General features: G+C 36.1%; 4 protein-coding genes across 12 annotated transcripts in view; 1 reads left to right on the top strand and 3 right to left on the bottom strand.

Annotated features, from left to right (window-relative positions):
- Positions 1-448: 448 nt before the first annotated feature.
- On the bottom strand, positions 449-12,441 carry LOC145942874 (dicarboxylate carrier UCP2). 3 transcript variants are annotated; one of them, XM_083050001.1, is made up of 7 exons: positions 11,803-12,441; positions 10,552-10,846; positions 6,408-6,910; positions 6,195-6,316; positions 4,265-4,374; positions 2,259-2,471; positions 449-2,147 (listed from the first exon to the last, which is right to left on the bottom strand). In XM_083050001.1, the coding sequence occupies exons 3-7, from the start codon at positions 6,525-6,527 to the stop codon at positions 1,762-1,764; spliced, it is 951 nt and encodes a 316-aa protein (XP_082906127.1). In that variant the 5' UTR covers positions 6,528-6,910; positions 10,552-10,846; positions 11,803-12,441; the 3' UTR covers positions 449-1,761. The 3 variants fall into 3 exon arrangements, with proteins under 3 accessions (XP_082906127.1, XP_082906125.1, XP_082906126.1); XM_083049999.1 differs by having other exon boundaries at positions 2,259-2,474; positions 11,803-12,438; XM_083050000.1 differs by lacking the exons at positions 10,552-10,846; positions 11,803-12,441 and adding an exon at positions 7,170-7,349 and having other exon boundaries at positions 2,259-2,474.
- A 635-nt stretch (positions 12,442-13,076) lies between these two features.
- Pasi2 (Protein pasi2) lies at positions 13,077-15,322 on the bottom strand. Of its 2 annotated transcripts, none has more exons than XM_083050004.1 (6): positions 15,141-15,322; positions 14,802-14,877; positions 14,514-14,723; positions 14,301-14,430; positions 13,863-14,194; positions 13,077-13,768 (listed from the first exon to the last, which is right to left on the bottom strand). In XM_083050004.1, the coding sequence occupies exons 3-6, from the start codon at positions 14,712-14,714 to the stop codon at positions 13,667-13,669; spliced, it is 765 nt and encodes a 254-aa protein (XP_082906130.1). In that variant the 5' UTR covers positions 14,715-14,723; positions 14,802-14,877; positions 15,141-15,322; the 3' UTR covers positions 13,077-13,666. The 2 variants fall into 2 exon arrangements, with proteins under 2 accessions (XP_082906130.1, XP_082906131.1); XM_083050005.1 differs by having other exon boundaries at positions 14,802-14,874.
- A 151-nt stretch (positions 15,323-15,473) lies between these two features.
- Positions 15,474-19,705, top strand: LOC145942940 (mesoderm induction early response protein 1). 5 transcript variants are annotated; one of them, XM_083050115.1, is made up of 6 exons: positions 15,474-15,875; positions 15,983-16,189; positions 16,331-16,466; positions 16,728-17,792; positions 18,083-18,210; positions 18,421-19,705. In XM_083050115.1, coding segments are annotated over exons 2-6 (1,965 nt in total). In that variant the 5' UTR covers positions 15,474-15,875; positions 15,983-16,187; the 3' UTR covers positions 19,055-19,705. The 5 variants fall into 5 exon arrangements, with proteins under 5 accessions (XP_082906241.1, XP_082906239.1, XP_082906238.1 ...); XM_083050113.1 differs by lacking the exon at positions 15,983-16,189 and having other exon boundaries at positions 18,424-19,705; XM_083050112.1 differs by lacking the exon at positions 15,983-16,189.
- An 8-nt stretch (positions 19,706-19,713) lies between these two features.
- Positions 19,714-24,827, bottom strand: part of Nup188 (nuclear pore complex protein Nup188) — a 227,800-nt gene continuing 222,686 nt past the window's right edge. For both annotated transcript variants that reach the window (XM_083050104.1, XM_083050105.1), the window contains one exon: positions 19,714-24,827. In XM_083050104.1, the coding sequence (XP_082906230.1) occupies positions 20,403-24,827 (4,425 nt within the window). In that variant the 3' untranslated portion in view covers positions 19,714-20,402.

The following is a 24,827-nucleotide window of genomic DNA, read 5'->3' as shown; positions in this document are numbered from 1 at the left end:
TAAATATAGGAAATAAATGTTACTGAACTGTGATTATCTGATTTAGATTTACTTCGCACCTGATCCGATTATTCGTAGTCAAATATGGACTACGATAGCTTAAGTTCTTGATAAGGCCTTATCAATATATGTAGTATTAGTATTGCAAGTTTTTATAATGATAAGAGAATAATATGAATAATAACCACACAGTAAAAGAATTTAAAAAATTAATAAATTTTGTTTTTTAATAATTTAAATTGATAAGCTTATTTATATATTAATAGTCCGAATTTAATTCATTTTGCTTAAATACGTTAAGCAATTTTGAAATAAATTATTATTTTGTATCACATAATAGAAATTTTATAGTAATCGAATAGAAATACAAAATATATCACGACATATTACAAACAGATTAATTTCAATCAAAATTTAAATTTCGATAATAAAGAAATATAAGTTATAATTTGATTTTTGCAGAATTCTCATGATGAGATTACTTTCTTTATTTAAGACATTTTTAAAAAATTATTTTTCAAGCAAATTGAAAAATCTAATTTGTGATATAAGAATACACTGTCAATTAAGTATAAATCAGTATGATATTTGTCTAATATATTTGTATTGGATGATTGCAAAAGTTCGTGCCCGATTTGCATAGATGGTGGTAATAACTTCAAATCGGGCACGAACTTTTGCAATCATCCAATATATTTCATTTTAATATCGAGCACAATTATCATTTATCAGAAGTCGGCGATACAATTTGTATATGTTGCGCGAATATATTAAAATGACGCTTTGGTATTGCCGTCCTACAAGAATTGGCAATAATGTGATAATTGGTAATAATAATGGTGGATGTATTTCATTACAAAAACGAGTACATCTAAATATGTAAAATTTGATATTAGAGGATTTTTAATGCTCCGCTGTTCGCGGAGATGAAATTATTTCATGGCAATGTTTCGTCGATTAAATTACAATAAAAATTGTGCCTTGTACAATATTAATTGACTGAATTTATATTATGTTGTACATGCAAAAGATTGCGCGCTACGTCTGCGAAACAATTAATTAAAATATCATTGAAAAAAGAATTCGTTATAATTCGTTGTAATTGCAAATTCTTTGTGAGATTCTAACTATATTTAAGCAAAGACATGCCGGAATGAACGTCGATAACATTATTGTCCGTTTCATTAATGCTTATCGTCTATCTACCTTGTCGAAATGGCTTAATTATCTTATTATAAGTGTATAAAACTGACGCATAGAACTTTGTTAAATACAAATTACTAAGAAATCTCCACTGTCTCTACTAAATACATACACCTGTGCACATTTAAATGAAAGTCGTATCAGTAAACTGAACATGAAATTACAGTCTTATTATTGCCATACTAATTACTATTGCTAAAGATATATAATTTTTGTTTCAAAATTTAATTTGACCGACTAATCCAACGTTGAATAATTCAGCGATAATACGCAAATACTTACATGTAAAACAAAAGCGAAAAGAAGCAAATAATACGAGGATATTTTTCATCATCTTCAGCTGGAATCGTATCTTATGATTAACACGTAGTACTTGCTGGCGGAATTAGAATTTCTGATTCATCTACGTTTGATCTACACATGGTTCATCTAAGCAAACGCTAATTCTCTATAGAAAATGTCAATTTCGATAAAATAATGCAAGTATTACAATAGGATCTTTATGCTGTGATCTTATCCCAGCTCACGAGGAATAATCAACAACGGACAAGGAGACCTTTATTCGATACCGTGAAACTTTTTCATCTGCAATTTCATCTGCTCGTACGTCACCCAAAGTACAATATTCCAGGAAACCAGGCGCGAAAAACTCGGCACGAAACCCTTGTAAAATGCGAGCGGACCCTCCTGAACGAAGGTCCTGACGGCGCAGTTTATCGCGCCCTTGTACTCGCCGGCGACGCTGTTCATGTAACGCGTCTTCACCACGTCCACAGGACTCGCTGCCAGAGTGGTGCAGAGTCCCGCGGCCGTTGCCGCCGTCAAGTGACAGGGTATCCCGTCGCGGAGATAGCCGCTGGCCAGGATGAGATCCTTGATGACATCGTAACAGACTATCTCCGTCACGTTCACGATAGCATTCCGCGAGATGTTCGGCATAGTTCCTGACGCATGACGAGATAGCGTTCGAATTCAGCGATATAGAGAAATATTCTTAGAGGCTACTTCTACAGAGATTTAAAAAATAGAAAAATCTACAATTGATTCTTTCTTACCTTTCCAAAGACCTCTCGCGCCCTCCTCGCTGGCGATATTCTTGTAAGCCTGTAGAGTGGACTTATATCTCACCGACGATCGCCCATTTCCAGCTTGCAAGCGGATCTTGACGACATCAGTCGGTTGAGCAAGAAGCACCGCCAAAGCGCCTGTCGTGAGTCCTGCGGCGATCCGCACGCCAATGTTCAACGATGTGCTGTTCCTATTATTACCTGCTGAAATATAAAAATAAACGATGAAGAGCTATGGAGCTGTCATGAAGAGAATTCGATGGATTAGATTAAAAATTAATAATGATGCAAAGGATAGGACGAACGCGGGTTGCGCGTCGATCGCGCGATTCATATTGATTCATTAAATGTTCTCCAATTATAATCAATGTCTTTATTTTTTAACGAGATATTAATATTGTGTTCTCAAGTAAATATTAATAAATTTTTTTCAAAGTTACTGTGCTGTTAATTAAAAAAATAAAATATACTCGATCGTTGTGAAAATACAAACTGTCGCATTGCAAAAAAAATAAGATTTGTCGATGAAATCAAGACACTAACTATAATAAATAAATTTCATAAAGATATGAAAAAATGCGATATCAAGATTTAATTTTAAGCTTAACATTACAAATCATTTTCTTTTACTTGTCGGAAGTATTGTCTCGTCTGTACATAGCCAATTTATATACAAAATGTATATAAATTATAATGAGATTATCAAATAAATATGTAAAATATGTATTGACATTCAAGATGAATCATCGACAATTACACGGAGTTCAAACTGATTATATGTCACTGAAATAAAAAAAAATATGTACAAATATGTACGATATTGAAGTACACGAACTATAAATGACTGTGGAGTTTTGCGAGTTTATTTTAACGCACATCTTCGAAAATTATCGAAATTTATTGCAAAATACACGAACGTTCAAGGATAATGAAAAGTCACCGTAAAAATAATTATAAGTTGATCAATATATTAAATTGGACAGTTTAAAAAATTGAGAAGTTTCAGCGATTCATCAAAAAGACAAACTATTTTTTAAATCATTACATCCAAATAAATATATTACAGGTTTATGCAAAGACACGATGCAATGGCATTTCGTTCGTACGTCATTTTTGAGGAATCGGAATTTTTTTCGAACGTAAATGAGTGAAACATAAATATGTAATAATCTCACACGATTGTCCAATGCAGTGAGTTACAAAAAATGTTCGGATCACTTGAAAGATAAAATATTTCCTTCATTATGTTCTTGTTATATAATAATCTTCTTTAGAGTTTTCCCATATTCTTACTTTCTTACTGTTAACTTATCTTTCGTTCTATCTCCCTTGTTTTCTCTCTCAGCCTTGAAAATGATAAAGACGAAGAAGGACACACGTTTTGAACATCCCATCCGCGCGATCCAATCCGCGCGTGGAAACTTTCACCGTGATAAAGCAAGCGGCTGATATGATAATCCGTCATTCGTGATTATGTGTGTTTATTTATGTGTCAGTGTGTGTTGGACGACACTTAAATAAATGAATTAAGTCTATTTGGTATTCGAATTTGCTAATATTTCATTCTTAATTGTGATCATTAATAACATTTTAATATATAATATAAAGTAAATATATGTATAAAGTTCATTGTTTTTATATCTAGTAGAAGATTGAAAATTTGAATTATATATCTGCAAATTAAAAAAATCATTATGTTTGTATTCTGTATTTTATTTTTCATCTTCGAAGATACAAACATAATTTTTTGCAAATATAATTGTTATAATTGCAATTTTTTGTAATAATGTCCAACACTGTTATATATGTATGCATTGTATATATATATATATATGTATGTGTACATCGTATTACTAATATGACAAAACGTGTGCTCTAAAGTGTGCCTGTATATAATATACGTGTGTAATTACGCAGGTGAAATCCTACGCGCGGCTACTTTCGTATATCGCAGAAGGTATATTATGAAAAAGTTAGGAGTTTACTGGATGTACCGTCGAAGATTCCAGCGTAGAGTGACTTCACGCTGTCGTAGAGGCCCAACCGTATGCTGGCGAAACACATCTGTCTCTGGAGTCCCGCGGATAGACCTCCGTACAGCCTCCTGTAACCACCCTCGCTCAAGCTCACCGCCCTCACAATTCACTCTCAAATGCATATCCTCAGGGCATCTCTTTTTACACATTTCTTTCTCTCTCTCACTTGCTCTCTGTTTCACTATGTCCTTTTTACATTGTTTGTCTTTTATATATAAATATCGCGTATTTTTCTTTTTTTTTCTCTCCCTTTTTTCCTTCTTTTTTCATCATCCGCGCAATTTGCTCCGCTTTTCTTTTTTTTTATAAGAGTTATAATTTTATAATTTTTTTTAAATATCGATTGCTTTATCGAAAATCAATTTCATTCATTAGCGAAGTAATTTATAGATCGAAGATGCGCGAGAGAAAAGAGAAGCGGCTCAAGAGCCGAGAAATAAATGGGAGAGAGTAATATGAATTGTTGTATCGCGAAATTCGAGACTCAATCGGAAGGTACCGTTGATCAGGAAAGTAAATCATTGCTAGATAAAGTAGATGACACAAAATTAAAAAGAGAAATTGAGACAAAAAGGAGAGAAGCTGCGTAAGAACTTAAGAGAGACATGAAGTGAGAGAAATAAGCAGGTTGTCTCTTCCGGCTATCTCATCAATTATCGAAACAATGAAAAAAATTTTCGCAATATTTCACGTGACATATAAAACAATTTATATGAAATGTCACGTATTCGTCAGTACTACATCCAGTATATCACAACTCGAATTATCTTGCCAAAATTAATAAAGATGAATTTATAAATATCCCACATAAAAGAAAGGCAGTAAAAAAATGATTCGTCAATTTTCGCAAATATCATAATCATGAGATACGACGAAGAGACAACTCGCGTGTGAAAGAAAAATAAAATAGGGAGAATAAAAAAAAATTGGAGAAATCTTAATAAGAGTGTCATCGACAAGGCTTGTTACATTTATTTCGCTTTATATTTTTTTACTTTTTTCGAATAAGTAACAAATCTTTAGAAACTGCGATTGCATTCTTTCAATTATCTTATGTAAATTTCTCTATGTATATGTATGTAGCATCGGAAGTACTTGTCTATGGCATCCAATTATAAGGCAAAATTGAAAATCATATTTAAATTAATTTTCATAATAAATTTCCCAGAAATAATGGAAAGGGTCGTGCACACATGTGCCAGATATCGAGCGAAATTTCGATGAAAACATGACTACCGCGATCAATTTGCATCGATCCTTTTTTTGCTGGCATATAAAAGAGGGAGTACGAATTGTTGAATAATACGATTACGTCAGAAGGCTTGACTAAAGCATTCGTGACATGGCAAACTTGTATCATAAATATATAATGGTACCATTAAAATAACAAAAAAAAATAAAGAAATAATATGACAAAAATTAATTGCTTTTTAATCTCGAATACGTAATTTGTAACTTTTGTATTAAAATTTGATTAGATACATTTAATACACTTATTTTTTTATGTTTCTAACATATATAGTTTACATCTATGCGCAATTCAATTATAAATGACGAAAGGATCGATCAGCTCGACCTGGCACACGTCGGAACAAGGAGAGTGGTTAATAATAGAATAGAGTCTGTGTGTTATGAAGTACTATATACTATATTATCATTTCAGAGAGATTGATACTTGAATATGAAGCATTATTATAATGAGCAACAGCTCTTAGTTTCAATTTAAATGGAATAATCGCTCGGGCAAAAAACCTTATGTTTATATAAATCCGCGTATATAAATTCATATATACATGTGTATCGCGATATTTTATACAAACGTTAATAGATTAAATAAATGGTTTACTTACTGTCTCTTAAACTAATATTAGGATAATGAACAACGTACCTTGTGCCTTCGAATCTGACGATGTTCCCGATAGTCTGGATCAATCCTGGCTGGCTCGCTCTTACTGCAAGGACCGAACCTTCCGTCGAGGCCAGCAACATGGCTTGTCCCTCTCCCGCAATCTTGAAAAATCATGGTTTCGATCATGAAGAAGACAAAGAGAGAAAAATTTTATGAAAAATAACACTAACAATAGCAAGAATTACTGCTTACCTGCATTCTGACTTTGGCGGTGTCCAATGGAAAGGTAGCTAAATCGGCGATGCAGGCTGCGGTGCCGGCAGTAAGCAGCTTCCAGCCAAGTGATAAATCTTCCGACGTTCCTTGTTTCATGATGCGTTCGATTATTTTCTTTCTCTCCCTTTTATTACCGCTGATGCGTGTAGTTAAAGGTGCGCGTGTAGGACAGTGCAAGATTCTTAGGATTTTACAGCTGATTTGCCCCCGTGTGACAAGTACGATCCCTCAAGATCGCTCTCGTCCTCCTCCAGTAGGGGATTCCTTTCGTTCTCGTCGTAAACAAACGATTCTATGTACACTATATACAAAGTCCTACCAGAGGACAGGAACCTTTAGATGTTCATGAATCAAACGGTGGTTTTAAAGGTATGGTTTTACGGTTCCCTGAAGTGATCGGGATAAGCGTGGAGTCCTCCCGATCGCGAGCACTCGTGTTTGATTTCCTGATGGTGAACTTCTTTATACATACTATTCTTCTGTAAACAGAAACGATGCGAGAGGACGTCGATATAGTACTTCGATATAAAAGTCAATTGGATCGATGCGATCGAACGCTGTCGTTGCTACTTTTATTTTACAAACGGATCTTGTCGAGCTACATTCTACAAAATAACACGATCGATAAGCGCGAAAATATAACGCAATAATGTAATCGGCCGAAAATAGCAGACTTGATTATACTCGTTATCGAAGATCTTAATGATTCAACAATTAGCATTGAAAATTTACACTTACAGATGTAGGTCGTTTTCAATCGCGAGCGAAGTACACACGATAATCTTCGATTATCTAGATAAGAATTATTAAGCCAATATTGCGTATCGTAATGCACGTAAACACGAGTGATTGATCGTTTCCGTTTATTATCACAGTACGTTTCTCACGATTACGACTCGATACTATGATACTATGATGTCTCACAAAATTATAGAAGCGTACGTGGTGCCGCGTCGGAGGGATCTCTGTTTCTGTGCACGAAAAAGTTCCGGCACACCATCGGACACCAAAATAGAACAGTGAGGGTGAAAAGAGAACGTAAGTCAACTTGGTCGTCTGCCAACGAGAGAGAGAGGCTTCATTTGTAATAATCCTAACGATTCACCGTTCGGATATCTAGTGATATTTCTCTCGAATATATATACATTGTTGTTTCTATCATCTCGACTTTCAAGTGTTGGAATAATAAGTATTACGTAAGACGCCGCAATAGTACTTAAATCATCGTTTATGTAGAGAGAGTCGTAGTGATAACAGTATATAGTTGAAAGTCGCGGCGTAAATTATTGATAAATTCGAATAAATATAGACTAATAAATGGAATAGGGTGACGTGTTCAGAGTTCAAAGAACGGTTCAAAACGCAATCCGTAGACTTTGTTCGATCGTTTTGTTTTGTATCTATCGAGCCATACGACTGTTATTGGACTTAAATAACCAATTATGCGGTGGTATCATTGTATACATATATGCAGTTTGCCGCATTCGATCAATTAAAAAAATTGTCGTCAGACTTCGATCCTTTGCATTGTGTTTAGAAGGTAAACTCGAAACCGATCCCTATTATTGAGCGTCAATATCATTGGTGTTCCATTTCCTCGTTTGACTTTGATGTAAATAATAAGCTAATTAGATCATCTGATTGACTGCGACGTGGCTAAAGTATATAGACACATCTACGAATCCAAATCACCTATGAAAGTTCTTGTACCCAGTTCAAAATAATCATCATGTTTCTTCTTCAATTTACTAACACGTGGAATGAATGTCATCGTGCTCGTAAAGAACATAGTACAAAGTCCAAAGTCTACATTCGAAATATTTTATCGTCATGTGACGAAATCTGTGTCGGTGCCGCGCCTCCGCAACGTCACGCAATGCGTGAGTTTTACGAGCTTCTTTTTTTAAATTATCTAAATTATTATTAAATTATTATTAAATTCATATATTTTGAAACAACTAATAAAATTGGTAGAAATTTAAAACTGTTTTACATCTAAAGATCATCTATAATATATCTTTATCATAAAATGTACTTTTACATATTATAATTTCCTTTCGCTGAAATGTGACAGAAAAAACGAGTTAAATAAAATTATATTCCTCTAACTATCCAAAATATAAAAAGATAATCGTTCGCTTATTATTTTCCTTTTAAAGAAATAGCCTTTATTATTGAAACGCGGATATTATTGAAACTTTTGCAGTATCCTTGCGCGCGAGAATACGTCGTAAAACAAAAAGTGCGTATTGATTATTTCCGTCATTGTATGACAGGAAAGCACAGAAATACGCGCATGAAAACGATATCAAAATATTATTCAACTATTTTACTGCTTATATAGCAATATCACCGATAAATAATAATATTTTTCCATTAATCGCGTAAAAAAATGTTTAATCGTATTCTTAATTTTCTTGCATTTTTTCGAATTAGTAATAATAAAAGTTATAGGATTTATCGATACAGATTTAACATGGATTCTGATCTATCGCAGGTGATTCGTTCGCGGCATGTCAAGTTGGAGTTTTCGCATTATCTTTCGAAGAATCTCGAGGATTGTCGCAGAGAATCGAACCAGCATCGATGATGCAAATTGACGTATGAGTCACGTGTAATGAAGTAAAATAAAAATTGCAGTCGGGCTGCACGCAAAAGTTATTTTTTTCCGGTATTTGCCAGGAATATATTTCTCGGTGTGAGTGTTTAAAGAATCGATGTGGCAAACTTTCAGTGCCGGATGATATGCAACATACATATATATATGGTGCACCGTGTAACGTGTTTAGCTTCGCCGACGAATCGACGCCGCAGCACGACTTACATTTCGCGAAATTGCTTGCGAAATTGCCGATTCGAGAATGTGTGTGTATGTATATATGCAGATGTATGTATGCGAATTGTAAACGATGCCGATTTGCGTAGGAAAATTCTAATGATTGCAACTGCACCACAGTTCGCATGCAAGTTGATTTTCGTGTGTTATAATGTTGACAAACTATAATTAGTTGAATAATCTATCATTATATCTATTTCATAGCCGTTATTACAATCTAGAAAGAAATGCGTTCTTGAAAAGAGAAAGTTAAATTGAGATGAAAATGATCTGAGAATTGAGATGAAACTGATCGATGTTGTTGGCTTCGAGAATCACATTTCTCGAAAATTTCCTATGATTTTTTAATAGCGAGCAAAACATCAAGTATTAAACGAACAATTTTACATTAAAAACAATGTCACAAAAAATTTTTTTTTTCTAAATGTTGCAGAAACAATAATGTGTTATATTTATAAAATTAAAATTAATAATTAATTAAATTTGTTCCTTTTCTATTCATCATTACATTTTTTTCGTTATACACAATCGAAATCGTTCAACGGATACTTGCTATAAAACCATTAAAAAAAATGGCTAAATCGCGTCAGAAATAAATAATACAACAAAACTGTCTGTATGTATCGCAAGTCAGTTTGTAATCAGCTGTTGCGTCTCACGGATTCGAAACGATAAATATCGCGAAATGTCATATTCACAATCCAAATGTCAGTAGACATTGATTTTTTTGCCGAGTGGTCAAATCTCAGTATAAAACAAAATATATATTCCACGATATATATCATTATATGACATTGATAATTAATTTCTGCCTTTACACTATGACCGTTGTCTATCATAATCGGCCTTGAAAGCACTATTTAGAGACCGTGACAAACTAATTAAGATATTTCAAAGTATTGAAGCACTATTTAGAGACCGTGACAAACTAATTAAGATATTTCAAAGTATTGAAGCACTATTTAGAGACCGTGACAAACTAATTAAGATATTTCAAAGTATTGAAGCACTATTTAGAGACCGTGACAAACTAATTAAGATATTTCAAAGTATTGAGAAGACCAGTCTTAGCGTTAACATATTTAATATATTTGATAAATAGTAATATTTAAATTTAAAAAAAACAAAAAAAGAAAGAGGAAATCGTTCGGTTTCGATAAGAAAAATAAAACAAATGGAAATGGATAAATATGAAAATATATGATACAGATCGATTTCGATTGCGCAATTTTAATATGAATTATAAAATAAAAAAAAAGATGAGAAAAATCACAAATCACTTACCAAGTGTACAGTGAGTGAGTAACAACACAACTGAAAGGAATTACGAGAAAGCACCGTTTATACCGGCTTGCCGACCAATGGCGGAAGTTCAATGTCGATACTGTCCAATGAGTAATCGTCCATGGCGTCATCCTCCACCAAGGAACTCCGAGCTTGAAAAATCGATAATTTCTAGAAGTGCGGCTGCAGTCAGGCGACCGGGTGAATATGCGCCTTCGCAGAATGAATCCGCACCCCTTTACAAGGGTGTCGAGAGTGTTGCATCATTGCGGAGTTTGGTTGCGTGCAGTTAGAACTTGAATCAGACCAATAGCAAAAAAATTAGAAAGACAGATATTTTTTATTTATATCCTATTAAATATTTTTATAAAACTTATTAATTATCTTAATAAAGTGTATCATTTATCCTGTGCTATATATATTTATTCCCAACTGAATTTAGTATCATTGACATTTCGTGACTTCACTACTTGCACATTTCGAAGACTTCAGTGACATAATCTATTAATTGTATTATGTTATACAAGTTCTTATCTAACAGAGTTATGTCAGTTTCAACAGATAAGCATAATACATAAATTTTTTAGTTGCAATTAAATTATTTCGCCTCATACTCGCATCTGTTTGCCATTTTCTTATTCCTTATACAAACACATAAATTCGTTTTGTCTTTTATCGAAAATGTAAAAAAAAAATACGTATTTAGAAAAATTATTAGACATTTAAAATAAATTCATAATTATAAAATACAGTTTTGTTGATTAGATCATTTAAAGACATATGTTTATATATTTATGTATGACAGAGACAGAGAGAAGTCGTATACGATTATTTTCATTTAAGAATTTCTTATCCAATTCGATTGGTTAGATTACCTATTAATATGCATTATGATATGGTTTTTGTACTTTGACTTTACGATATCTCTAGAATTTATTGCCATGCAAAGATCATTGTGAAAAAGCAAATTCAAATATAAAACATTTTAATAATTTTTAAATTTCATTATATGTTGTAATGTAATAAAGTAAAAAATTTAAACATTTTTATATTTAATATATATATATATACAACCCAAGCATCACTAGCAGAGTATGTATAAATATATAATTCATAAACAAAAGATGTATGATTTAAACATTGTAATAATGAATGAAATACTACACACATTACAACAAAAGAAATACCATACTATGCAAATTGAGAATTTTTTTTTCATTTTCAGAATAATTGTTGCAAAACAGAACTTACGAATGAATTTAGCAGATTATCGTAGATTGCATCTTCTTATGTCGTTTCACGATTCAGGTGTTAATGAATGGCGATAATTAACGCCACATGGCTTTCGCCATGTGTTTGGCCATCGTTATGTACGTTGCCACCGGGGCACTCAGTATAATCCAGCAGTTCTTGTCGATGATCAGCGTATTCCTATTAACTTTGCTAGGTAGAGCAATATTGTTAGTCGGTTACGCAGCGACAGAAGATATTCCTAGACGTCGAACTGGTGGTGAAGGACGGGAAGGAGGATCGTATACCGATTCAGAGGAGGAGCGTGGCACTAGGAGCGAAGCATCCTTGGAATCAAAGCATTCCTCTCGAACAAGATCTGTTACAGTAAAGACGAGTCGTTCGAGTCAAAAGACTTCTATCGTTTAATACGTGTCATCATGTCGATCGGTGTTACTTACGTCAATTAATATGACTCGAATTTGTATGCCAGTACGTGTGTGTGCGCGATATATATTCTTTTACTTATAATTTCATTACAATGATATCTTCTAATATCATAAATACCTCCTTTACATACAGATATTGATTATGCGAAATATTATACAAGAAATGGACCGAAAATATCGTTATATCCTTATATTTCAAAAACAAATTATATATTCTCTAGAGATATTTTTCCAAAATGTTGGCGCAAAAATTTAACTGTCAACACACAAAGAGTTATAGTAAATAAAAATTGCAGAAATATAAAATTCTGATGTAATAACATAAATTGCGAAAATAATACGAATAGCTATGTGTAGAGCGCACCGAAAAAGAGTTTATAATTAATATTTCAGCTATATTTCGGCTATGTTATCGGTAAAACATCGCTTGTCTTGGTTGATAATTTATACAGGCCAATAAAAATAATAATGTTTGTCTTGTTCACATAACTATGATACTAATCTTAGGACAAATTTCGTACTTGCCATTGTGCTCGCTAATTTACGTATTATATGAGATATTCTTCAAATATTAACGTACAAATATATAATTAACTTAAATTTAGAATAGAAAATTATAAATTTCAATTTTAATTAGATTAATTAAACGATAAAAGTCTTACTCCTACTTATCGTTTTTTTGGTTTGCCTGGGTATTATTCATTAGAATAGCTGTATATTCTTATAATATAATATAATATATTCTTAAAATGTAAATATAATATTAATTTTTTAATAATGAACACTTTGATAATATAAAAATCTTAACTATGAAAATGTAAATGGACGGAACACATTTAAAACATGTCACGAAATATATATATATAATCTAAATCTAATTCATCTTATATGTGGACGGAACCATATAATATGTAAGTTCGAGACTATATCTACTAATAAATGTCTGTGCTGTAGCACATAAAAACTTATATAACATATATCATTATTATATATTATACTGATTAATATGTATCTTGTAAAAATTTTAAAAAAGCAGTATAACTATAAAAAAATTGTATATAACTCTCTCATTACGTTCTTTGTGCAACTAGTCAATATATACAGTTGTTAATGATCATTGTTTATCTCAAACAATTATTTTGACTATCTCATTGTATATGTAAAAGCAGAAAATATATATGTATAAAATGTAGTGGTTAAAAAAAGTATTTGTGCACTCCATCTTGTTTAAAATAATTAAAAAAAAAAAAAATATATATATATATATTATTGCAAAGCTTTTTTTTGTTAGAATGTAGTTCATTTGTATTAGCATATAAAATAAAGTATTTTGCAAATCTCTATCTTAAAAAGGACAAAATGATAGAGTAACAAAAGAAAAATACTATTTTTATCCACTATATATAAATTACATATAGATTAAATATATAAAAAATTTACTTAACAGGCAAAGTAGATACAACGCTATGAGGCGTTGTTGGTCGAGAACCAGCAATAGAATGTGTGGTTGAGGCATTTAAAGACTGCATTGTACCAATCTGAAACAATGAAATTCCAAGTAACTTAAGCCATGGATTCTTTGTTATATATGATAATTACAATATAATATAATAAAGTAAAAATATGTCATACCCGTAAATGAGCAAGATCCTCTAATCTTGTTAGATCGCGTAATTCAAGATATAAAGAATAGACGACAAGCCAACCATATGCAGAAATGCAAATAAATATTATCCATAGCAGGCACATCATGATATTATAGGCAAATATCATATCATTTACAATGCTAAAGAATATAAAAGCAAATAGTCTGAAAAGAGTGAATATGGCGAAACTATATAGCCATGATACTATTTTCTTTTCGTATTCTTTCCGCAAAGCTGTGATCAATATCAAAGAAGTTACAAAGACGACTATTCCACCTAGCATGGAGAACAATGCAAATACGATCAACGCATTACGAACTGAAAAAGAAAAAGTAAATTAATAATAAATATTTCTATTAGCTATTTCAACATCAAATTTTTTCTATAAAATTGTATCATGTTTAAAATTAAAAATTATATTTACCATGTTGATTGCCCACATAAACAAATTCATATGATACGATATAATATCCGTAATGTGTGGAGCCAGGTGCAGCTTGTGACAGGCAGTAGATATCGAAAATAGCTGTACACACTGTGAAGAAGGCTAGACACTGAAAAAGACATTTATTTCATATTATTTAAACTTTTTCAAAACTATCTTTATTTTCAAATATTATCCCCACTAAATACATACCAATGAAAATATAGCAGTGAACATAGCACCCCTTTGAATATCGAGTATAAAAGCATGTGTCAATTTTGATTTCTGATACCATGGAATTTTTACACTGCGAGCAGACCTTGAAGATCTGAGATTTGCACTACTGCGAGTAGTTGTTACATGGGAATATACAGATGGTGTTCCCATGCTGGGAGACTTCTTTCCATAATGCATCTTGACTCACTTGCAAATTAAATCAAGAACAATTAATCAAGTATTCAAATAATGTATTCATTAATTCAATAATTTATTTATACTCACACGAATTGTAGAGACGTTTAAACAGTGATGAAATGAGTTTTGTAGGTTGCAATTTGTGATTAATGATATAATTCTTCTGGAACACACATATATATACATATACATACATCGTACAACAGAATAGTAAATAGTACAAATATTCCTTTATATTTTGCTAATATTCAAGCTAGCTTCTGCATAGATTCATATTATTTTATTAATAATGGCATTACGCGCCAATAAATGCAAAGATAAATAATAAATAAATTTAATTATAACGAATTTGTAAATACGATACGACTCGCAACCAACTTCAGGGATTTACGATTTTTATGTTATAATATTGCAAGAGATGCTTACAAATTATATGCATATGTTTCCATATGCACGCGTATCCACTTATTGAACCTGCATACTCCAAATGTATGCAAAAAGTTTCGCGTCAAAACACACTCACAAGGGACACGCCTTATCAAATATTCGAAACCTTATTTCACTTACGCTCACCCACCACTCGCTTCTATGCGATCACTCCTGAGCATGGATGAAGAGAATCACATAGAGCGGAGAGTCTATCGCGTAGGGTCAAGTTGAAACTCGAGCCAATCATCGTCGTGGACAAATTGTACGCCGACCAATCACGTTACGAGTAAACGCGTTACTTCCCGATTCTGGAAGAATCTAGAGATTCGCAGTAATGGCCGTAACGACGCTTTCTCGACTGTCGCATTCATTTTCGGAACATACACAAGCCGAAAGGACTAGTATAAATAATGTAGAGTGAGTCTTTCGGTTAAAAAGTCGCTTAATAATTTTACGATTTATCTGTATGTGCCGGACGTGGATGTTGCTCGCCGCTCGACACTAAATTGTGCCTTAAGAATTCGTGACATTTCGAGTTGCTCGAGTTGAAAGAAAGACAGGAGTTTGTTGTTACCTGTGAACGAGAACAATAGGGAAGGGACTCGCACAGTTTCTCGGTGTTTGTAAGCAAAAGAATTGACGCAAGCTATTATCCGAGAGAGAATAAAAGTATGCCGTGACGTTTCACGAAATGTCAGTTTCTATTATGACAAGACTGTACGCACCAGTGTTGTGAGTACTATCGTGACACGAATGTCAAGCCAATTTGAGGTTAAACTATTTGACATTCTATGTAAACTGTAAAATATCTTTCCTTTTATCCCGCCTTTGTTGGACAGTAGAATCAAATGTGCTAAGATTAAGGCCAGCCTCTAACTTCATCACCCTCTGCGCCAGAGAAATGGTATGATGATGCAGACTGTTGGAAAGCATAGTTCTTATACATTGTGGTGATACATTCTGGTGCTTCGTCTATGCGTTTCATGTGTGTATACCATTTGTGTGTTATGTTCCAATCTCTCAGTGAATAGGGAAAGTAGAATCATGTAAGTGTATATCCATCTATGTAGCAACTAACGTAGACCTTATAACTTCCTCTCGCACATGTGAAGAAAATTTAAAATTGATATAACAAAGAATAGATTTTGTAGCAATGTGCTATTTGTAAGAATGTATGTTCCTCACAGGGCAGATCGCGATTATGATATGGGTCCTGCAACAGAAATGATGGTAAATGATTTTGATGATGAGCGAACATTAGACGAAGAAGAAGCCTTAGAAGGTAGTGAAGATTCTCACAACGAGTTGTCCAATTTGCAAAAGGTATATCTCCGCTAATATCTGAGACTGTGCACTTTGTATTTATCTATACACATCTGTCATTCTGTAACAAAGTTCTGATCCCGACTATTCTAGGATCAAGCCTGAGAAATGAAAAAATCGAGCCCATAAATAATTACAATTATGATAAGTTTCCGCAACACTTTGGACTCAAAGTGCGTTCTTGTAGTGAGATTCCATGTTTAGCCCATAAAATATCCTTGATTTAATAATGATCTATTTTTCTCTGTCTCCTCATGTAAGGAAGGTGATATGCCACTGAAAGATCTACTTGCTATGTACGGGTACGGTGATCCTTCGACGGAGAACTCAAACAGTTCCGATCACATGTTGCTGCCATCTGGAAGTGGTGATCCTGAGACCGAGGAGCGTTACTCGGATAAAGGTGACAACGATGCGGACGACGACGACGATGATGACGAAGCCGATGCGACCAGCAACGAACCGGATCTCAAGCAATTCTACACAGAAATGCTGGTAAAAGGAAAAGACAAGGCGTCATCGTTGTCAGGATCGACAATGAAAAGCAATAGCAGCGGCGGAGTGGACAGCAGAGATAACAGGAAACGTAGAATCGACGATGACGAAGATGACGAAGATGAAGACGCCGAAACCGAAGAATGCTCGATGACTGGACCCCGAAGTGGAAATGGAAAAAAAACCAGATCGTCGCCTACGATAGTGGGCACTAACGCTGTTACATGCGACGGTATAGTTAATTTAGGTGGAGCCGGTGTTGTTGACAACATTGTCGAAGAAGGTAGTGCTAGTGGTGTGATTGACGGGCCGGAAGATAGGATAGTCAGTTCGGGAATAGGAAGTGGCAGTTCGAGATTGTTACGAAGTGTTTCGAGGCCGCAAAGCGAGGAAGAAGAAGACGATTGTGACTACAGTCCGGACGAAGAAGAGTGGAAAAAGACAATCATGGTTGGCACTGACTACCAAGCAGCGATACCAGAAGGCCTGTGTCGTTACGACGATGCATTGCCGTATGAGAATGAAGATAAGATGTTGTGGGATCCCAGTCATATATCCGAAGAAGATACGGAAGAATTTTTGGAACGTGCGCAACTTCCGGCAGTAAAAGGCGGTTCATTACCGGCTGGATCTCATATTCGAGACGACGAACAGGCCTTGTATCTTTTACTGCAATGCGGTTACAATCTTGAAGAAGCATTGCGAAGACGTCGAATGAATGCACTTCCTCCTACGGATGCAGTGAGTCTTTGGTCGGAAGAGGAATGTCATAATTTTGAATCTGGATTGCGTACCTATGGGAAAGATTTTCATCTTATACAGAAGAATAAGGTATGCAAGAATCAAAGTTTAATCCTTTTACAACAGAATTGAATAATATAAATTAAATAAATTATTGTATAGTAAAATGCTACAAGTATTATTATTCTTTTTTGCATGTGTAAAAAGAGAAAAATAATTAAATAATTTTCACATACAAAATTAATTTATTTGTATAAATTAAAAATTTTATAAATTATAAATTATAAATATCGTCAAAAAACTATTGAGATTTGATTAGTGACCAATGACGAGTTGTATTGCAATGACTTATAACAAGAAAATCTTTCTTGCGTTTTTAGGTGAGAACGAGATCTGTCGGAGAGTTAGTGCAATTTTATTACTTGTGGAAGAAAACGGAGCGGCATGACATATTTACGTACAAAGCTCGATTAGAAAAAAAAAAATATGCTCTGCATCCTGGTATCACGTGAGTATTTTCTCTATCGCAATTGAGCTTTATATCAATACACAGAAAGTTTTGAAATAGAGATATCATATATGATTGCAATCTCTCAAGAAATTAAATCTGATACAATATTTGATACTAACATTACACCAGTTAATACACGTTACAATGTAATAGCTTTTGTTAATCCAATTATTGCAAGCGTGAATGACAGAACCATTAAATTGCAAGCAGGGACTATATGGATCGATTCCTCGAGGAGCAAGAGGGAGTGCGAGATCGCAGCAGTTCGCCCAACGTCCATTGTTTGCTGTACGGTGACGCTAAGCGGCAAAGGTCCAGCACTAGCGTCATGAATAATGACGAATCCAAGTCGGCAGAGGCTTGGGATGGAAACGCGGTCGATCCATTGGCAGAGATCAACGGTCCAACACCCGCACCACCACCACCACCACCTCCACCGCCACCGCTCTTGATAACGTCGGCCGCAGCTACCATGTCCTCGTCAATGTGCAATTCCAACGCTTTAACTACACCGACATACTGTTCACCGTCAACTCGTCATCCAGACTGTCCTTCGTCCGAATCAGATTGTGCGAACCCGTTAGCATGGAGCGACCCAGCGTCTCGAAGTCAACCTACCTCCTCCGTTATTACGACGATAACGATCAACACTACCACAGCTACCACGTCTACGACAATGGTTACAGGCCTCGGTTCGACAAACACAGTTACTACTAGTTCCAACACCTCTGCTGCCGCTGCCTCCAATAATTACTATCATCAGCGAGTGACATCATCTAGGAACAATGATTCCCACGATACACCCTCACCTGAGAACATTTTACCTCATTTGCCCCCTTAGCGTCTAATTCGACCTTCAGGTGTTCAGCCTGAAAGGCGGCGGATGTCTTTACGCGGTGTGCCTAACTCGGCACTCACATCATCGCTAATGTCTTAACGCATAATAATATTCATTAATATCAAGGATTATATTTTTATACGGTATTGTAATTATTAATTGTCCTTAGCACGCGAGTGCGTAATATTAAATATAGTGACGCGGAACAGGGAGGAATCGCATTGCGAGAAAAAGAAAGAGACTAAAGCATTATGTATGTATAGTATATATAAACTATATATAATTATATAAAATTTTATATATATATATATATATATATATATAAAAATATAATTTATATATAAAAATTAACTGGGCGAAAAACGAGCGGGGATTGCTGTAGCTTTCTCTATTTTTCTTCTCCCCGTCTCTGAAGAAATATTCCATGCCAGAAAAAAGGTGTATTTCGATTAAAATTGATGTCGCGATTGAAACCGTGACGATCAGTGAATCAACAGAACTGTATCATATGCACCATTATTGTAACCAATATGTAATTCACAATTTGTCCAAAGCACGTCTCCGTCTTTGGATTGGCAATAAATTTGTAAAGACGCAATCTTGTGAAACTTGTCAGTTCAAAGCAAAATAAATAAAAAATAATAAATGTTTAAACGATGAAATTTAAATGAAAGTCAATAAAAACAGCATCATTATTTTAATGTAAAGGATGCGCGTAAATAGCGATCCTAAAATAATTTGTTTGATCCCTCATTAAGTAGTTGGCTGTGTATAAAATCATATAGTTTGTATTTTTCACATTTTTCCTAGAAACTATTTAAGAAAGACACAAAGTATTTCTAATTTACTGGATATACATTACATTATGTTTAATCATTTATAAATAGTGGTGATATAAAAGCACAGACTAAATTAGAAAGAATTAGTTGAAATATCATGTTCTTTATGCTCCTGTTAACTTCTCTTCCTCTCCCTCTCTTCCTTTAAATGTTATACTGTTTCCATACGATTATAATTCTTACATTGCGCTGTGCACAGTGAAAAAATAATATATTTATTACGATATACATATATCATTGGTTAATATTTGCACACATGCACACAAATGTTCAATTATGTATCTATCACATAATTTGCACATTTTGTACAATTTTGTACCAAATTATAAAAATATGATAAATGATACAAAAATGCGCGGTCACAGTTTAAATATTAGAAGTCTATCAAGTATCCACTTTTCAATATTAAATGTCTGTATCAATATACTGAAATATTAAGAGATTTAATCTCTACTCTAGAATGATAAATTATATATTAAGAACTATGTTTTAAAAATACAATTTCATAAACATTATCGGAATTGTGCTGAGTCCAACGACTCGACGACTGTCTTGAGCAATTTCCCCATCAACGGCAAGAATTGTACGCTGCTGACATTCGTTTTGAAAACCCCAGTTGTAAGGATACTGTCGTCAAGTCTTTTCTCTCGTGTCTCGACTTGGCTTACTTCCAGGGAAGAGTCTTCGTGATCGGACGAACACACCGGTGCTTTGTCAATGGTACTGTTCTTCTGAAGTCTTGCTGGTAAATTCGTTTGTGTCGGGTCCCTCGTATCCTGAATAGTCCTAGAGCTCCGTGTATCCGCGTCTATCAAGGAGCCCTTCACCTGCCAGATATCGGGTGTGCCACGGTGTTCAAGAAAATCGAAGAAGACCCCCAGCTCCGTGGCAGTCTCCCGCGCTATAAGTTGACGATCTCGCAACGCGAGTCTAGGACTCTTCACGCCTTCCAGCGCTTGAGACAGTATCAGAATAAGATTGATCTCCAATGCGAGTCGCGTGTTGTTCTCGTCCATGGACTCGAACCACGGATCGCAGAATCGATGATTTCTCGCTATGATCGGGCTACCGTTGCCGGCGGTGCTGCTGCTGCTGCTCTTGGCGACGTGTCTACCAGTCGCCAAAGCGGTTGCCCTCGAGAGAATGGTGTTTTCGCATATCAAGGGATCGTACGGACGACGTACGAGTCTAGGACTGCTAAGCAATGGCACGGTGACGTCCAGGCCGCTGACCGGATATCCTAGAAATTCTCCGGGACCGATGTTGGATGTCGACGTTCTAGAAATTGAGGCCGAGCTCGCGTGAATGATTCTTCGTAGATCCTTGCTCGTGTGCATACGCCGAATATTCTCTGGTGCGGCGCGTTCCCATTCCTTCTTCGCGGAATCAGTTTTATCCTCGCGTCCGGTTGAATGCTGGTAAGTCGACGATGCTGGCAACGAAGCGACGGGTTGTGAACGGGAATGAAGAGCCTGGGTGAAGAGCTGCGTTGAACTGATGATCGCACCGTAGGTGAGCCGCGGACCGGAACTCATGCTCATCTGCGGTGGACCAAAATTCATCTCGGCCATCGGAGTATACCAATAATTCTGAGTGTATATTGTATCCACAAGAGTGTTCAGTTTCGGCGAGAAATGAACGAAACTTAGCGCGCAGGTCGTGTTTATGACAATTAGTTTGTTCACCAGTAGCTTCAACTCGCCGCTGGGCAATCGATTGTCGCAGGACTCGAGCTCCTCGGCGCTTTCCACGCTGATGCCGTCAATGATGAACTTGAGAATCCGTGGTCTTAACAACAAGTTCACAGTACTGTCGTATACCAGATACATACACTTGATCAGAGTCTCGCGAACGCTCGACTGGATCGCGTTCCAAACGTATGTTTGCGTAGCTACAGCGTGTATAAGAGCGACCAACGATTGTATGAGATCGGCGGCCAACAGATCAGCGGTGTGTCTCAGTAAGGTGGAGACAACCATTAACTGGTGTTCGTGAGAGTTTAAGAAGAGAACCACATGATTGATGTAGATCATGTACGACTCGCTGGTCACCAGACCTATCAGAAACTCCAAGCCCAGGGTATACAACGGCCACCAATCCTGGCAACGCCATCGACCGTTCGCCGAATCATCATATAACGAGTCAAGCATACTGGTGGTGATATCAGCCGGCGGAATCAGACTGAGCCAGAGCTTCGCAATGTCGTTGTCGCTGATAGGGTGCGGACAGTATGGCGAACGCGATATAACACCCAGCAGACTCAGGGCCGCTATGCTGAATTTAAAATATGGATATTTTTGCAGCGTATAACCGACACACGCCATCAGTTCAGGTATCATTTGACGTAGTTGCACGCAACTGGCTCGTAGACGATGCTTGAAATTTGCGTTACGTTCGACGTAGGATCGTAACAACTGTGTCACCATGCAGACAGCTAATGTCGCCGGTAAACTTTCCCGTATACCACGAAGAGTCTCCGCGCTGTGACAGTCGGCTTTTTTCTGCGTATCTCTCTCTTCGGTCTTGATGAGCTCGACGGAGATTCGTTGCTTTCGACGTTCTAGTTGAAAGGCAGCTTCCTTCAGTTCCTCTAATTCGCAAATAGCGATTGTGCAGGAATGCGCCAAGAGATACTCCAGGCTCGCTGAATCCTCGGCTAAAGTACTTTTCACTAGTTGCACGCATCCAAGCAGTAACGAGATCATCGTTTGGCGTAGGGCCTTTCCAAAGCCACGGTAAGTCTGCGCGATCTCTTGCGTGAGCTGTGACAGTCTGGTTTTGAAGATCCTCGAGTCGCCAACGCACATCTGTTTCCAGGAAGTGATGCATCTCAAGGACAAAGAGGCAAGTAACATCGGAATCTTACCGCTACTGGAATCATTGGATTCCTTCACTCGTTCTAATAAAGAATCCAAGGCCAGCTGAGTCAGAAGATGCGCCTGCGTTACGTTAATTGGATAATGTTTAGCCGTTCGATCGTCAGTGAGCATGACAATAAAGTGATACCAAGACTCTAAATTAATTTCGTATAACGGATCGACGATTTTGTCCTGCTTCAGCTCTTCTTTAGCACTCTCATCTTCACCGTTTGCGGCAACATCGAGGACATATATGGCTAATTTCTTCCAATGATCCTTGGATTTATCCAAGAGTTCCTTTAAATTTTTTGAGAAATTGTCTTCGAGTAGTGGGCTTTTGTATAATTCTAATGTAATTACGTCCAACAATTGAGAATAACCTTTCGCGCCTGGTACCAGAGGCTTGAAAAGCGGCGCGAACAGGTGGCTCCAGAATTTCTCTCGCTTCCGAAAGAAATTGACGAGAATCTCGTTTCTGTAATACCACATGGCGCGCAATACTGCCATCGTGCTGTCATACAACTTGTCGCACACAATGTCACTTTCCTTATACATTCGTTCTAGATATGAGTCCAGGAATTGACTGCAGCCCTCCGTAAGAAACTCATCGGCTGGACGTGGGAAAATTCTCTTGCGTTCCGCTTGATGCATGATGTTGAAGAGGGCTTCCGTCAAGCCGGGTTGTTTCTCCAGACACACGGCGACCAGTTCCAGGATTGCGACTTTTACTTCAATCGCGCATGTCGGTAGCGTCAATCGAAATGCGAAGGTTTCTCGTATAGAGGTACCATCCATTCCCATACAAACAAGCAAAGACATAGAAAATTCTTCTGCAAACTTCTTCAATAATCTAACCGCCATTTTCTGCAATGAAGGACTAAACCAAACGTACAAATAGTTAACGATGGTCGGCACTATGAGAAGTCCATTAGGTACTCTCGGAGAGGAATACAGAGCAATCTCGAGAGGCGATCTATCGCCCAGTTCGAGACCCAGAGACTTTCTAAACATTAAGAGTCGATTGACTATCGACAAGGCTAATTCTACGCTTTTGGTAGTCTTAAATCCTTTTCCACTAATCCAATCGGTCTCCGTTATCATTTTATTGTGTAAAGTGCGTTCGCCCGTTCGTAATAATTTCAGCAGCGCGTGACGCGGCTCCAAATAAAGCAGACTGTACACCACAATAAGCTGCAACTCGTTGCGGATATCGTTCTTGGATAGAGTAGATTCTAGAGCTCGATGAATACAGAACATGCTCTTCAGCCATAAGTCGATTCTTTCTGCGTTGGATTCAAAATACCACGAGTCTAACTTGGGTAAGACAGCTTGTAGTAGAAACACCATACCCGGTATCTCAATGGTATACATAGCCTCTTTACTGTGTTTGGCGATTAGATAATTGTATAAGGTGTCTAAAAACGCGCGTAGAATAGGATACGTATGTTCGATAGTTTCTATTCCTGATAGCCATGACGCGACGAGGCCGCCGTCGAAGGAGATTGCTTCAGCGAATTCTACCGGCTTCTGATACCAATTGTTGAATCTCGGGTAGATACCTGATCGCATACGCGAGAGAATGTCCTCGGGATATCTCAAAACCAATTTCGATGAAATACCGATGCACACGGCGACGATTTTGTACAAGTTCGTTGGTAGAACCGGATATGAGAATCGATTAATGATTTCGAAACTCAATTCCGTAGGAATGACCATGCTTGATGGTATCTCGATGTCTTTGGCCAATAACGTTTCCAATAATTTCAGACCGTGACAAACGTTTTCCGGTAAATCTGTCTTCACTGCGCTGATATTTGCAATTCCGCCGCTGGCTTGAGAAAATAACTGTTCTATTTTGTGATGTAAAGCGTACCAGTAACTCGCCTTTATATGAAACAAAACCACTTCCTTTTCTGTAGATAACACAGCAATATTCACGCGTACACAATTGTTGGATATAGTAAACAAGTTCTTTTGAATTATACATTCCGCTTTATATGGCTGCAACGATTTATTATGATCTCTTTGACGTGGAACCTCTAGAGTCACTGTTTGTAGATTTTCCAATTCGAATGCAAT

This window comes from Prenolepis imparis, unplaced genomic scaffold (assembly GCF_030444845.1).
Source record: "Prenolepis imparis isolate NDT839.2.m4 unplaced genomic scaffold, iyPreImpa1.0 SCAF_11, whole genome shotgun sequence".
Taxonomy (NCBI): Eukaryota; Metazoa; Arthropoda; class Insecta; order Hymenoptera; family Formicidae; genus Prenolepis; species Prenolepis imparis.
Note: the sequence above shows the minus strand (reverse complement) of the source record. Positions and strands in the feature narration are given on the sequence as shown.